Here is a 13,749-nt window from a genome sequence, read left to right as displayed (position 1 = left end):
AACGAGGGAAGAGAGATTTTTTTTATTTTTGCTCAGAGGGAAGAAATTCACATCGGCAACATTCGGCAAACATCGGAAACGAGGCGGGTTTTGGTGAAATTATTATAAGAAGCTTCATATCTTCGCAGTCATTGGTCAACTCTTTTCAGCTACTAAATATTAACGAGAAAAAGAACGAATCCGAAGGCTTTAAATTGAATATTCACATTTTGGATGTAAAATATGCTCAACACCGCCTATTCTTGCTTGATGTAGCCAATAGGAATTAGCTTGGATTAAATCAACGCCCGCCTTTAGCTTTCATTCGCTGACAAAAACAAGCGTGCCCTCCAATTGGTTTTACGTGCAATAAAATAGATTATTCATTTAACTGGCTTGAATGGCCAATGAGCGTTTTACTACGGGTATCCACGTCCCACCTTCCGAAGAGTCAGCCCCTGTCTTTGTGAGTGGGCCAACCCGTAGTAAGACTCAATCTATATAAGCAAGCGTTGGACCTCTCAACATTCAGTAGCGCTTAGAGCGCTCCAGAGTGTGGATCAAAAAAAGGGAGGGGAACAGTTGGTAGTCAGCTTATATATGATTAAACAAAATTAACTCGGCTTTAAAGGCAACCGACAGCAGAGGTCCCTGGACTATCGCCTTCGGAGACTTTCCGGTCACCGTTGGCGGCCTGACCAGAGTCGTGGTGACAATTTAAAGGCTGTTCCTGCTCACAAAGCGGCGTGCCGAGGAAGGACGCGTCTCTTTGAATAGACAGGATGCACGGACCGCCCTCCGGCGACAGCGCATGCCCATTGCGCACGATCAAGAGAGTTCAATTCGGCATCATCAGCCCAGATGAACTTGTAGGTTTTATTTATGGAGGGTGGGATTTTCGTATTTTAAATTATATTACATATCACATACGTTACATTAGTGTCTTCAGTTATAGTGTAATTTAAAATATGGGGCAACGACATGGTTCCGTTTACAATGGGGAAATCCTATTGTTAGCGTAGCCTAGCTAGCTAACAGTAAGTAAGTAGCTTGAGCTAACTAGCATGTTGCAGGAAGTTTGTGAACTTAAAGAACATCATTATTTAAATAAATCTATGCTATCACATGAATGAAACCCCATTTTATTAAGGCGTATTGATAACTGGGCCCAGTGTGGAGATGGTATTTTGGTGTCTGTGAAGCTCTTTGATGTGTTCATTGCGTGTTTGAATTTTAACACTGTATGCACAATAAAGGCATCGTTACTTCAATAAATTCAGAGCATTTTTAAACCTGAAGGTTGTTTTTTAAGCGTGACATGACTGATATTTGATCAGTTTCTTGGTTTGCATTTTTGGTGATTTTTTTTTTTTTTTTTTCATATAGCTAAAATTTCAATATGAAGTTATCGTGGGCAGAGATTCATGTTTTTCACGCACAGTTGTTAGCGAAACAACACGTGTTACGTGGTGTGTACACGTGTTACTTTTTACTTTATTATATTTTACGTTATTACATTATTGAAAGAACTTACAAAATGAATATGTATCGATTTTTGAGACATGATCAGTAATGTGAAGAAAGTAATTTACTTTGCTTTGTTTTCTCCCCAGAGACGGATGTCCGTCACAGAATGGGGAATCAAGTACCCCGAAACAACAGAAGGAGGACGTCCGAAACTTAGTGGCCTTATGGATCCGAGACAAGGGGTCATAGAGCGAACTGGGAGATGTCAGACATGTGCAGGTATTGTCAATTTAGCATTTATTGTCCCTATATACTCTTTTAAAGGTGGGCCATGATGTCATATTGTTTACATTGCTTCTCTTTCTTCAGGCAACATGACTGAATGTCCAGGTCACTTTGGCCACATAGAACTAGCAAAACCAGTTTTCCACGTTGGCTTCATATCAAAGATTATGAAGGTTCTTCGGTGTGTCTGCTTCTTTTGCTCCAAGCTGCTAGTGGATTCAGTAAGTAGTAATAATACAGTACTGACGTTTCACTAGAAAAAAAAATCTTATTTCTGTCCTGATGTTTCAAGTTTGGATTCTTAAAACACCTTAATCCATTACTGTTAACCTATAGAACAATCCCAAGATCAAAGACATCCTCGCAAAATCCAAAGGACAACCCAGGAAGCGTTTGACCCACGTCTACGAGTTGTGCAAAGGAAAAAACATCTGTGAAGGCGGAGAGGAGATGGACAACAAATTTGGAATGGAGCAGCAGGAGACGGAGGAGGATCTCACCAAGGAGAAGGTATTTGGGTGGGGCCTTTTAGTCACCGTGTACAAACATTCGTGGAATGGCTCAGCTATTTAACCTCATCCTTCCCTTATGGTTTACATAGGGTCACGGGGGCTGTGGACGCTATCAACCACGCATTAAACGCTCCGGCTTGGAGTTGTATGCTGAGTGGAAACACGTTAATGAGGACTCGCAGGAGAAGAAAATCTTGCTGAGTCCTGAGCGTGTGCATGAGATCTTCAAGCGCATCGCGGATGAAGAAGACATCATCTTGGGCATGGACCCCAAGTTCGCCCGACCAGAGTGGATGATTGTAACTGTGCTGCCTGTGCCTCCACTGTCTGTAAGGCCTGCTGTAGTGATGCAGGGCTCAGCTCGCAACCAGGTAAAGGACAACCGAGACTTTTTTTTCCCCCCTCCCATATATGTGAGAGCATCCTAAATCATCATGACTTACTTAACTTCTGTTTTAAAGGATGACTTGACCCACAAACTGGCCGACATCGTCAAAATCAACAACCAGCTTAAAAGAAACGAGCAGAGTGGTGCGGCTGCTCACGTCATAGCTGAAGATGTGAAGCTGCTTCAGTTTCATGTTGCCACTATGGTGGACAATGAATTGCCAGGCTTGCCAAGAGTATGTGTGTACTTTCTGGCACCATAACGAAACAGATAAACATTCACGTGAGCTCATTATCATCTGCTATAACCAATGTTTTTCTACATCAGGCGATGCAAAAGTCTGGCCGCCCTCTCAAGTCCATAAAACAGCGTCTAAAGGGGAAGGAGGGGAGAGTGCGAGGTAACCTGATGGGGAAGCGTGTGGACTTCTCAGCTCGAACCGTCATCACCCCAGATCCCAACCTGCAAATTGACCAAGTGGGCGTACCACGATCCATTGCTGCCAACATGACCTTCCCAGAAATTGTCACACCTTTCAATATAGACAGGTACATTTTCATTTAACGTAATGATTTGTGCCTTCAAGAATTTTTTAATTTGAAGTGAACTTGTGTCAGCTAATTCGTTCGGATTATGTCTATCAGATTGCAAGAACTGGTACGACGAGGAAACAGCCAGTATCCCGGAGCCAAATACATCATCCGCGACAGTGGAGACAGAATTGACCTGCGATTTCACCCAAAACCAAGTGATCTTCATCTGCAAATTGGCTACAAGGTAAGAAGGAAAAAATACATAATTAAAGCCTGACTTGATTTGCAATCCTGTGTATGTGTTCAGACTAAAAAGCACTATTTTCTGTGTAGGTGGAGAGACACATGTGTGACGGGGACATTGTCATTTTCAACCGACAACCTACACTACATAAAATGTCTATGATGGGGCACAGGGTGCGGATTCTGCCGTGGTCCACATTTCGACTCAACCTCAGGTACTCAATGACTCATCTTCTTGTCTTGAAAGTAATCTGAGTATCTTGAATTCGTTATGTTTAGTAAATCTTTTACTATATTTGTTATTAGCAGTTCCTAACGCTGTCAGTTGCAAATAGCTGTAATACAAGTGTTTTAGCGTTTCTAACATTTCGTCTCCATCCAGTGTCACCACGCCCTACAATGCTGACTTTGACGGCGATGAAATGAACCTCCACCTGCCACAGTCGCTGGAGACGAGGGCAGAGATTCAAGAGTTGGCCATGGTGCCTCGTATGATCGTCACACCGCAGTCCAACAGGCCCGTCATGGGTATCGTGCAGGACACTCTGACTGCTGTTCGCAAATTCACCAAAAGGGACGTCTTCTTGGAGAGGGTAAGGAGATTCGTTTCATCACCAGCAGTTCTTTCTCTTAAAGGATCCTAAATGCACAGTGCCTTTTGCACTCATTTAATTCTTTTATCCCCGTTACAGGGTGAAGTGATGAATCTCCTCATGTTCCTCTCCACCTGGGATGGGAAAATGCCTCAGCCGGCCATTCTCAAACCTCGTCCTCTGTGGACTGGCAAGCAGATCTTCAGTCTTATCATTCCAGGACACATTAATGTGATCCGCACACACAGCACCCACCCTGACGACGAGGACAGCGGTCCTTATAAGCACATATCACCCGGCGACACTAAGGTACAAAGGCCAGACCGTCTATGTATCAGTTACAGACTGGAAACTTATTACACTATAAGTAAACTATTTATGATCTCTTTCATCAGGTTATAGTGGAGAATGGTGAGCTGATCATGGGCATCCTGTGTAAGAAGTCCCTGGGAACATCAGCTGGCTCCCTCGTCCACATCTCCTACCTGGAAATGGGCCATGATATCACCCGACTCTTCTACTCCAACATTCAGACTGTGGTCAACAACTGGCTGCTCATCGAGGGTACGAAATCAGAAGTGGAGCTTTATCGCTATATTTCTGAATAGACATTAAATAAATATTCCCAAATTGATTGTTTTCATAATAAGCCCTTCTATTTTAACAGGTCATTCCATTGGTATTGGTGACTCCATTGCTGATGCCAAGACGTACCTTGACATCCAGAATACGATCAAGAAAGCCAAACAGGATGTGATAGAAGTAAGAACAATGTTTCATAAACGTCTCAAACTCGAGGCTGATTCTTATTCAGCTGGTTCACCAGTTTTTGCAGATAATAGAGTGAAATTTTATACAGGAAAATAATTTCTTTGACTCTCTGTCTGCCAGGTCATTGAGAAAGCTCATAACAACGAGCTGGAGCCGACCCCTGGTAACACACTGAGGCAGACCTTTGAGAACCAGGTGAATCGCATCCTTAACGATGCTCGAGACAAAACGGGATCCTCTGCCCAGAAGTCTTTGTCCGAGTACAACAACTTCAAGTCCATGGTGGTGGCTGGATCTAAGGGCTCAAAGATTAACATCTCACAGGTAAAGGAGTCCTCCTTACCACCTTGCATTAGAGTAATTGGATTTGATTGGAGTTCGAGACACTCGACTTGTCTTTCCTCCTTATTCAGGTTATTGCTGTGGTGGGGCAGCAGAACGTGGAGGGTAAGAGAATCCCGTTTGGCTTCAAACATCGCACATTGCCTCACTTCATCAAGGATGACTACGGTCCTGAGAGCAGAGGTTTTGTGGAGAACTCCTACCTGGCCGGCCTGACACCAACAGAATTCTTCTTCCACGCCATGGGAGGCAGAGAGGGTCTGATTGATACAGCTGTCAAGACAGCTGAGACTGGTAAGTCTGTGCAGTCTGACCAAAAAATGGAGAATAAAATTTAAACGCAGGACAAGATGTTTAAGGGAAAAAAAAATTGCCCCATTTATAGGTTACATCCAGCGTCGTCTGATCAAGTCTATGGAGTCTGTGATGGTGAAGTATGATGGCACAGTGCGGAACTCCATCAATCAGGTGGTGCAGCTGCGATACGGTGAGGACGGCCTGGCAGGAGAGAATGTAGAGTTCCAAAATCTGGCAACAGTGAAACCCTCGCACAAAGCCTTCGAAAAGAAGTGAGTCACGCACCTGACACCTGCATGTGTTCAATCACAGAAGTGGTGTTTTAAAATGATTTTAAGATCTGTGCTGAGCATTTTATTCATTTTTTTTGAAGTGGTTAACATGCCTCATCTGGTATTTCCAGGTTCAAGTTTGATTGCACAAATGAGCGAGCACTGAGGCGAACGCTGCAAGAAGACGTGGTGAAAGACGTGATGACCAATGCTCATGTCCAGGGCACCTTGGAAAGGGAGTTTGATAAGATGAAGGAGGACAGGGAGATCCTGCGAGCAATTTTCCCTACTGGTGACAGTAAGGTGTGTGAGATCACAGTAATAGATGTGTCTGCTCTCTAACTCCACTGCCCCCCAAAAACCCTAAAGGTAGTAAACATGAATGCATCTAAAAACAAAACTATGGACGTTAGACGTCTGGTATAAATCTCATGTTGCACAGATGATTCACACATTTTTATTAAACTAATTAATAAAGCTGGAGTGTCTGTGGACCTTTGTGCACCCACTTTTCTTTCGGCCATGTTTCTGTCTGCTAATCATTCGTGAGAATAAATACATAGATCAGCATATTTCTTTTTAATGGGCCACAGATTTCCTCTGAGAGATGTCTTCACTTTTATAACCGGAGCCAGTCAAAATGTGGGACGCTGACTGAATTGTCCCACATAAAGTGGGACAACTGGTCAGCTTGACTACTGAGAATGCAGAAATACTCATTCTGCTATGCTGCTTCACCTGCAGGTGGTGCTGCCGTGCAACCTGGCCAGAATGATCTGGAACGCTCAGAAGATCTTCCGAATCAACCCTCGAACTCCGACAGACCTCCATCCTCTCAGAGTGGTCGAGGGTAAGCTGAAAAATAAGAAATCTCACTGAAGCTGCAGCTCTTTATGTTCAAGGATGAATTGTGCGTGTGGAGGCTGTTGGAGCTGAGAGATCATGACCTGGCCTCAGGTGCTTCTTAAAGCTTTGTAAAGCCACTTGGTGAATTCCTGCCGGTTATATAACAAGCGGAATGATTAGATCAACATAGCTCCAGTGTTCTGACAGGGAGGAAAGGTGTTTATTTTTTCTGTAGCGTACACCACTGTAGACAAAATTTCAGTCTTTGTGCATTTGCATCCTCAGGTGTTCACGACCTGAGTAAGAAGCTGGTGATTGTGAATGGCGACGATCCTCTGAGTAGACAGGCCCAGCAGAACGCCACCTTGCTCTTTAACATCCACCTGCGCTCCACACTGTGCTCCAAGCGCATGACCGAGGAGTTCCGGCTGTCCACCGAGGCTTTCGATTGGCTGCTGGGAGAGATTGAGACCAAGTTCAACCAGTCTATTGTGAGTTTAGCACATTGACGCGAGGGGTTTAAGCGTTTTTAGGCTTCTGAACAGCTGAACATCACATTTTGTTTTCCTGCACCTCCTTTTCCAGGCTCACCCCGGTGAGATGGTGGGTGCTCTGGCTGCTCAGTCTCTGGGAGAGCCAGCCACTCAGATGACCCTGAACACTTTCCACTACGCCGGCGTGTCGGCCAAGAACGTAACACTCGGTGTGCCCCGTCTGAAGGAGTTGATCAACATTTCGAAGAGGCCAAAGACGCCTTCACTGACTGTTTTCCTTCTGGGTCAGGCGGCACGTGACGCAGAGAGGGCCAAAGATATCCTCTGTCGGCTGGAGCACACAACACTGAGAAAAGTAAGAGGAAGTCATTGTATGTACCTTTATTTTGATGGGATCTAGAGGAAGCCACAGGAAGTGTCATTTTTCAGAAAATTGTTCGGTCCTAATGTACAAGCTGGATTCCTTTTCTCTCAGGTGACGGCCAACACCGCCATCTACTACGATCCCAACCCACAGAACACGGTGGTGGCCGAGGACCAGGAGTGGGTGAACGTCTACTACGAGATGCCCGACTTCGATGTGACACGAATTTCGCCGTGGCTCCTGCGCATCGAGCTCGACCGGAAGCACATGACAGATCGCAAACTGACTATGGAGCAGATTGCAGAGAAGATCAATGCAGGTGGGGTGTGGACGCAAATTTTCTTTTCTTTCTTTTTCCCTTTTCGGAATGAATTTACCATAATGTAACTGTGGCGTCTCTGTCAGGTTTTGGAGAAGACCTCAACTGCATCTTCAACGACGACAACGCTGAGAAGCTGGTGCTGCGAATCAGAATCATGAACAGTGATGAAAACAAGTTCCAGGAGGTGAGCAGCAGTGATGATTTTAATAACAGTAAATTCACTCTAGTCAGATTTTATATTTATTCATTTTCTTTATTTTTAATTTTTTGTTTCCTGCCTAGGACGAGGAGGTGGTGGACAAGATGGATGACGACGTCTTCCTGAGGTGCATCGAGTCCAACATGCTGACAGACATGACTCTGCAGGGCATCGAGCAGATCAGCAAGGTAATGGATAACGCACATTTTAATGATTGCTGCAGGAAAGTTAATGTTCTCAAACTCCTCCCTAAAGCCTGATTATAAGTTAAAGGCGCACCTCCTCTCCTTCAGGTGTACATGCACTTGCCCCAGACTGACAACAAGAAGAAGATCATCATCACAGAGGACGGTGAGTTCAAAGCCCTGCAGGAGTGGATCCTTGAGACGGACGGAGTGAGTCTCATGAGAGTGCTCAGCGAGAAAGACGTCGACCCCGTCAGGACCACCTCCAACGACATTGTGGAGATATTCACGGTACAAAAGCATAAAAATGGTTTTATCTCAGTGGAGCAAAATACTGTTGTTTTTTGTTTGTTTTTGTTGTCCTTGTTATTTACTTTCCCCTCTCCTCTCCTGCTTTTTCTCTCTGTTAGGTCTTGGGAATTGAGGCTGTGCGAAAGGCTCTGGAGAGGGAGTTGTACCACGTCATCTCCTTCGACGGTTCCTACGTCAACTACCGCCACTTGGCTCTGCTCTGTGACACCATGACCTGCCGAGGTCACCTGATGGCCATCACCCGTCACGGCATCAACCGCCAAGACACGGGACCGCTCATGAAGTGTTCCTTCGAGGAGACGGTATGAGAACTAACTACTGAATTATTTTTAATCTGAATCATGAAGATTTTGTCCTCATAGTTATGTTCTTTTATTTTCTGTTTAGGTGGATGTGTTGATGGAGGCGTCATCCCATGGAGAGTGCGATCCCATGAAGGGTGTGTCAGAGAATATCATGCTTGGCCAGCTAGCACCAGCGGGGACGGGCTGCTTCGACCTACTGCTGGACGCTGAGAAGTGCAAATACGGCATGGAGATTCCCACAAACATACCCGGCATCAGCGTGGCTGGACGTAAGTGGGGGAAAGTCTGTTGGATAGAACCAGGGATCGTTTGTATTGCAGATTTATTTATTTATTTTTTACTTTTTCTTTTTTCTTTATACGATATTTATGTTCCGTCTCCATCCGATTTGCAGCCACGGGAATGTTCTTCGGCACTGTGCCCAGTCCCATGAGCGGCATGTCCCCTGCTATGACCCCATGGAACACCGGAGCTACCCCAGCCTATGGCGCTTGGTCTCCCAGTGTTGGTAAGTGTGTGTGAGCGCCTACATTGCTTTGTGGGCGGGTTTTTTTTTTCTTGTTTGTTTTTTAATTTTGTTCTTCATTTACTGATGTTTGATTTTTAATTTACCCTCCAGGCAGCGGCATGACCCCTGGAGGAGCAGGGTTCTCCCCCAGTGCAGCATCAGACGCAAGTGGCTTTTCTCCTGGTTACTCCCCTGCTTGGTCTCCCACTCCTGGCTCTCCAGGATCTCCGGGACCTGCCAGCCCATACATCCCATCTCCAGGTTAGATACTGACTGGGCACATTTGATCTCTTGTTTGGGCAGTTACCTTGGATACACGCTTCATAATGTCTTTAGATCCATTTGTTGTGTTGTGTTAAATCTGCATGCATTAAAGTCAAAGACTCATCCTGGATGGTTTCTTACTCATCTCTAAAATGTCTCTTCTTCTTTAGGTGGAGCCATGTCACCAAACTACTCCCCCACTTCCCCCGCCTACGAGCCTCGTTCCCCAGGTGGCTACACCCCACAGAGCCCGGGCTACTCCCCTACCTCTCCGTCCTACTCCCCCACCTCTCCCTCTTACTCTCCCACCAGCCCCAACTACAGCCCGACATCTCCTTCCTACTCGCCCACCTCGCCCAGTTACTCCCCAACTTCTCCTTCCTATTCGCCCACGTCTCCTTCCTACTCTCCGACGTCTCCCTCCTACTCCCCCACCTCTCCCTCCTACTCTCCCACCTCCCCCTCCTACTCTCCCACTTCGCCCAGCTATAGTCCGACGTCGCCGAGCTACAGCCCGACGTCGCCCAGCTATTCACCCACCTCACCGTCTTACTCTCCCACCTCGCCTTCTTACTCCCCCACCTCTCCATCCTATTCGCCCACCTCGCCTTCGTACTCCCCCACGTCTCCTTCCTACTCGCCGACCAGCCCGAGCTACAGCCCCACATCACCAAACTACACCCCCACCTCACCCAGTTACTCCCCTACCTCCCCATCTTACTCCCCGACATCGCCATCTTACTCCCCGACTTCTCCCAACTACACCCCGACCAGCCCCAACTACTCACCCACTTCTCCCTCGTACTCACCCACCTCTCCGTCATACTCGCCTTCCAGTCCACGCTACACCCCGCAGTCGCCCACTTATACGCCCAGCTCACCATCATACAGCCCCAGCTCGCCCTCTTACTCCCCCACCTCACCCAAATATACTCCGACCTCGCCTTCATACAGCCCCAGCTCCCCAGAGTACACTCCCACCTCCCCCAAATATTCTCCCACGTCACCCAAGTACTCCCCAACATCGCCGAAGTACTCTCCCACTTCTCCTACTTACTCTCCGACGACTCCAAAATACAGCCCCACCTCTCCCACCTACTCCCCCACCTCCCCCACCTATACCCCCACCAGCCCCAAATACTCTCCTACATCCCCCACTTACTCCCCAACTTCACCCAAATACTCACCCACATCTCCCACGTACTCGCCGACTAGTCCCAAAGGCTCGACATACAGCCCCACCTCCCCTGGATACAGCCCCACCTCCCCCACCTACAGCCCGGCCATCAGCCCTGACGACAGCGACGAGGAGAACAACTGATGAGCTGCGCAGGAGAAGGGGAGGCGGCTAAAAGAAATAACAGAACGGGGACGAAGCTCCATCGCCTCGTGGGAGACAACTAAACGGACAGCATCTTTAAACAGCTGGAGGTGACGGAGCTTTTAGCCACTGGAGGGTCCCAGCTGTGATCATTTCCTGTGAGGAAAACTCAAGCCTGGGACCATCCGAAGGAGCTGCCACCCCCTCATCTTTAACCCCCCCCCCCCCCCCAAAAAAAAAAGTTCAAAACTATTATGTGAAAGACTTGAACTGCTTTGCCTGAAGGAAAAAAGGCTGCCTTTTTGAAATAGTTTTTTAATTTTCACTTGGGGTGTTGAAGCAAAACTGAGAATCCCTCAAGAGGATGAAAAGGAGAGGAAGATGTGGTGAATATTTAAACTGTGGAGGGGGAAATGAGTCTCTTTTTAACTTTATAGTGTCCTGCATCCAGTCTCTCTCTCTTGCTCTTATTAATTAAATGGTTGTTTTTTGTTTTTTTTTTTTTGGTTCCTGGAACGCGTACATATTGCCAAAAGCCTTTTCCGAAAAGCTAAGCAGATTGTATTCATCACCAAAAGCATAAGCTGGAAGGAAAATCGAGGAGGGTTAGCCTGCGCCTTTTTGTTTACTGCACATTTCACCGAGGTGTGTCTTGTGAGACCCCCTGCCCAATTTTTTTTTTTTTTCCTCCTGCTTTTGTAGAAGAACACTTGCTGCCAGTTGTTTTGGGGGCTCGAGTGCAATTACATTAAAACATGTCGTCTCCATTAACGCATCCATTACAGGAGAGAGAAACTGGCATGCAGTTTATACAAAAAAAGACGCTTCTCATTCAGAGCATCTTCGACTGCATAAGCGTATGTACCCATCGGCCTCGCACTCTTCCTCCTTCACACCCCAGAGCGCTGAATGATGTCATAAACACCCGCCAGCATCCTATTGTCCTCTGCTATTTTGGAGACTTGTGCATCAAAAGCAAGAAAAAGAAGAAAACTTTTCCAAATGATCTTCCCCTGATGCGGGAGAATTTAAAGATTTCTATTAAATAAAATAGAAGGATTGTCTTTACTTTTGAGTTCAGGAGGAAATGGGGCAGCCGTGGATGAGGGATACTAGTTTGGCATTGCTGCTTCTGTCACTGTTTGCATGAGTAACACATGTTGATACATTTTGATCAAGCTTTAGTTTGAGCATTTTTTTCCCACATCCATCTGGCTTTTCACTAATCATTGTCCCATCTCTGATAGTTGATTTGTACACAGGTTTATTTGGACTATTTAAGAAAGAAAGTTAACTACTATTCTGTGTGAATAGAGACAAAGTAAGACTTCTTTTTGGCTTTTCACTTGTTTGCTTTTGGTGATTTTTATAAACCTGTTTCCAGGAGGCTCATGTTCACACACTGTGGATGAAGAGGGCAGGGGGTGAAGGAGGAGTGCTTTATTTTTACATTTTTCTCCCACTCACGACTTACTTTTCTGTTCACTCTCAGCTGTATCGCATTTTGACCGATGTCACCAGGTTGTGAAAGAGGAAAGGTTGAACTTATTTTTATTTTGTCCTCGGTAAGAGTAACGATTTTGTTTTTTCTTTGAAAGCGGAGATCGTCCAGAGAAACGGCGCCTTTGGCCTCTCTTTAAAACACTGTTACCCACTACATTAGTGTGAGCTTTCTTTTCAGTGCGGGTGCTTTCTCTCGTGCTTTGATGATGTCAGGGAACAGTCTGTACCCTGATGGAAAAACTCATCTGAATATTTTGGACTTGCTGGATCCCCTTCCCTTTTCCCTCTTCATCCATGAGTGATCCTCATTTCTGAAAATCAGTGTTTGTTTTTTTTCTTTCTACAAGTGTACCTGTGACGAGGGGAATCATAGGGAGGAGAGCAGGTGTTGGATGTGATTGGGAGTCCCGAGGCATCGGTTGGGTTTTGTTCTGAAAATCTTCAAATGTCTACTTTTGTAAAACACTGCTTCCCCAATGGGTGTTGAATTTAAAGGACTGCATCCCTCTGGCCTTTGACAGAACCCAGGTTTGGTGACTGCACTCAGTAAATATCTCGGTGGACGCTATGTCTGCATCCAATCCTGTAGTCTTAAATATGTGCTGTTCTCTCAATGCAGGTCATCGGGACTCCCAGTGCGAATGAATGAATGGGAGTGTGTGCGTGAGTGAATGAAGGGTGATGCAGAGTGTAAAGCTGAGGAATGACTTTACATGTGTGGGCAAAGGAAGGTTTAAATTAAAGTTGCCACTGTATAGAAATCAAGTCATGATCTCATTCTGTATCTGTTCTTTGTTTTTGACTTGAAAAAACCGAATAAAAGTTTTACTATAAAATTGTTTTGTCTTTTTTAAATCAGCATCTACGTTTAGTAATTATTATTTCAGGCACTTATAAATCTGATAGCAGCATTCAGTTTTCCTGCTAATAAAATGTAAATTGAATGGAGAAACTTGGAATGCATCTGGAAAGTATTCTCAGCCATTGTGTCATATTTTGTCATTTCAGTCTTACTCCAAAATGGATTAAATTCACTTTTCATCTCAAAATTCTGCACACAATAAGTCCAGTGAATTGTCTGCTGATCTCTGTGACAGGATTGTATCAAGGCGTGGAGGTCCCAGTGAACTCAGCAGCTTCATCTCTAAAGGGAAGAAGTTTGTAAACCAGCAGGACTCTTCCTAGAGCTCTCTGCCTGACCAGTCAGGGAGGTGACCAAGAACCTGATGGTCACTGTAACAGAGCTCCGACGTTGCTCTGTGGAGAGAGGAGAGCCTTCCAGGAGGACGATCATTTCTGCAGGATTCCACCAATCAAAACTGATCGAATGAGCAGACTGGAGCCACTCAGTCTCAGAGGCCTGGAAAAAAGGCAGTTTTGTCCAGGATGACTTAGTTTTAAGTTACACATGAATTAACAAGTAAAGCTCTCTCTGCTTTCATAT

The 13,749-nt window shown here is 45.6% G+C and overlaps 1 protein-coding gene across 1 annotated transcript; it reads left to right on the top strand.

The window, feature by feature from the left end:
• The first annotated feature begins 499 nt into the window (after positions 1 to 499).
• Positions 500 to 13,141, top strand: polr2a (RNA polymerase II subunit A). The gene is made up of 29 exons (XM_085399763.1): positions 500 to 848; positions 1,593 to 1,725; positions 1,816 to 1,952; positions 2,068 to 2,241; positions 2,333 to 2,614; positions 2,705 to 2,866; positions 2,959 to 3,179; positions 3,276 to 3,408; positions 3,498 to 3,622; positions 3,790 to 4,000; positions 4,100 to 4,309; positions 4,396 to 4,564; positions 4,668 to 4,762; positions 4,892 to 5,095; positions 5,185 to 5,407; positions 5,499 to 5,682; positions 5,814 to 5,985; positions 6,427 to 6,532; positions 6,814 to 7,019; positions 7,114 to 7,377; positions 7,498 to 7,705; positions 7,792 to 7,892; positions 7,991 to 8,095; positions 8,201 to 8,383; positions 8,503 to 8,706; positions 8,792 to 8,978; positions 9,104 to 9,217; positions 9,329 to 9,478; positions 9,652 to 13,141. The coding sequence occupies exons 1-29, from the start codon at positions 762 to 764 to the stop codon at positions 10,800 to 10,802; spliced, it is 5,901 nt and encodes a 1,966-aa protein (XP_085255889.1). The 5' UTR covers positions 500 to 761; the 3' UTR covers positions 10,803 to 13,141.
• Positions 13,142 to 13,749: the final 608 nt, after the last annotated feature.

This window comes from Rhamphochromis longiceps, linkage group LG3, assembly GCF_057381845.1.
Source record: "Rhamphochromis longiceps isolate RC_006_pf linkage group LG3, R_longiceps_female_GT1.1, whole genome shotgun sequence".
Taxonomy (NCBI): Eukaryota; Metazoa; Chordata; class Actinopteri; order Cichliformes; family Cichlidae; genus Rhamphochromis; species Rhamphochromis longiceps.
Note: the sequence above shows the minus strand (reverse complement) of the source record. Positions and strands in the feature narration are given on the sequence as shown.

Bases quoted from the DNA above. Each gene is read 5' to 3' on its own strand.
- polr2a (XM_085399763.1), top strand. From the start codon at position 762: ATGCACGGACCGCCCTCCGGCGACAGCGCATGCCCATTGCGCACGATC. The intron at 4,310-4,395 runs GTACAAAGGCCA...CTCTTTCATCAG, and splicing joins TATCACCCGGCGACACTAAG to GTTATAGTGGAGAATGGTGA. The intron at 8,707-8,791 runs GTATGAGAACTA...TTTTCTGTTTAG, and splicing joins AGTGTTCCTTCGAGGAGACG to GTGGATGTGTTGATGGAGGC.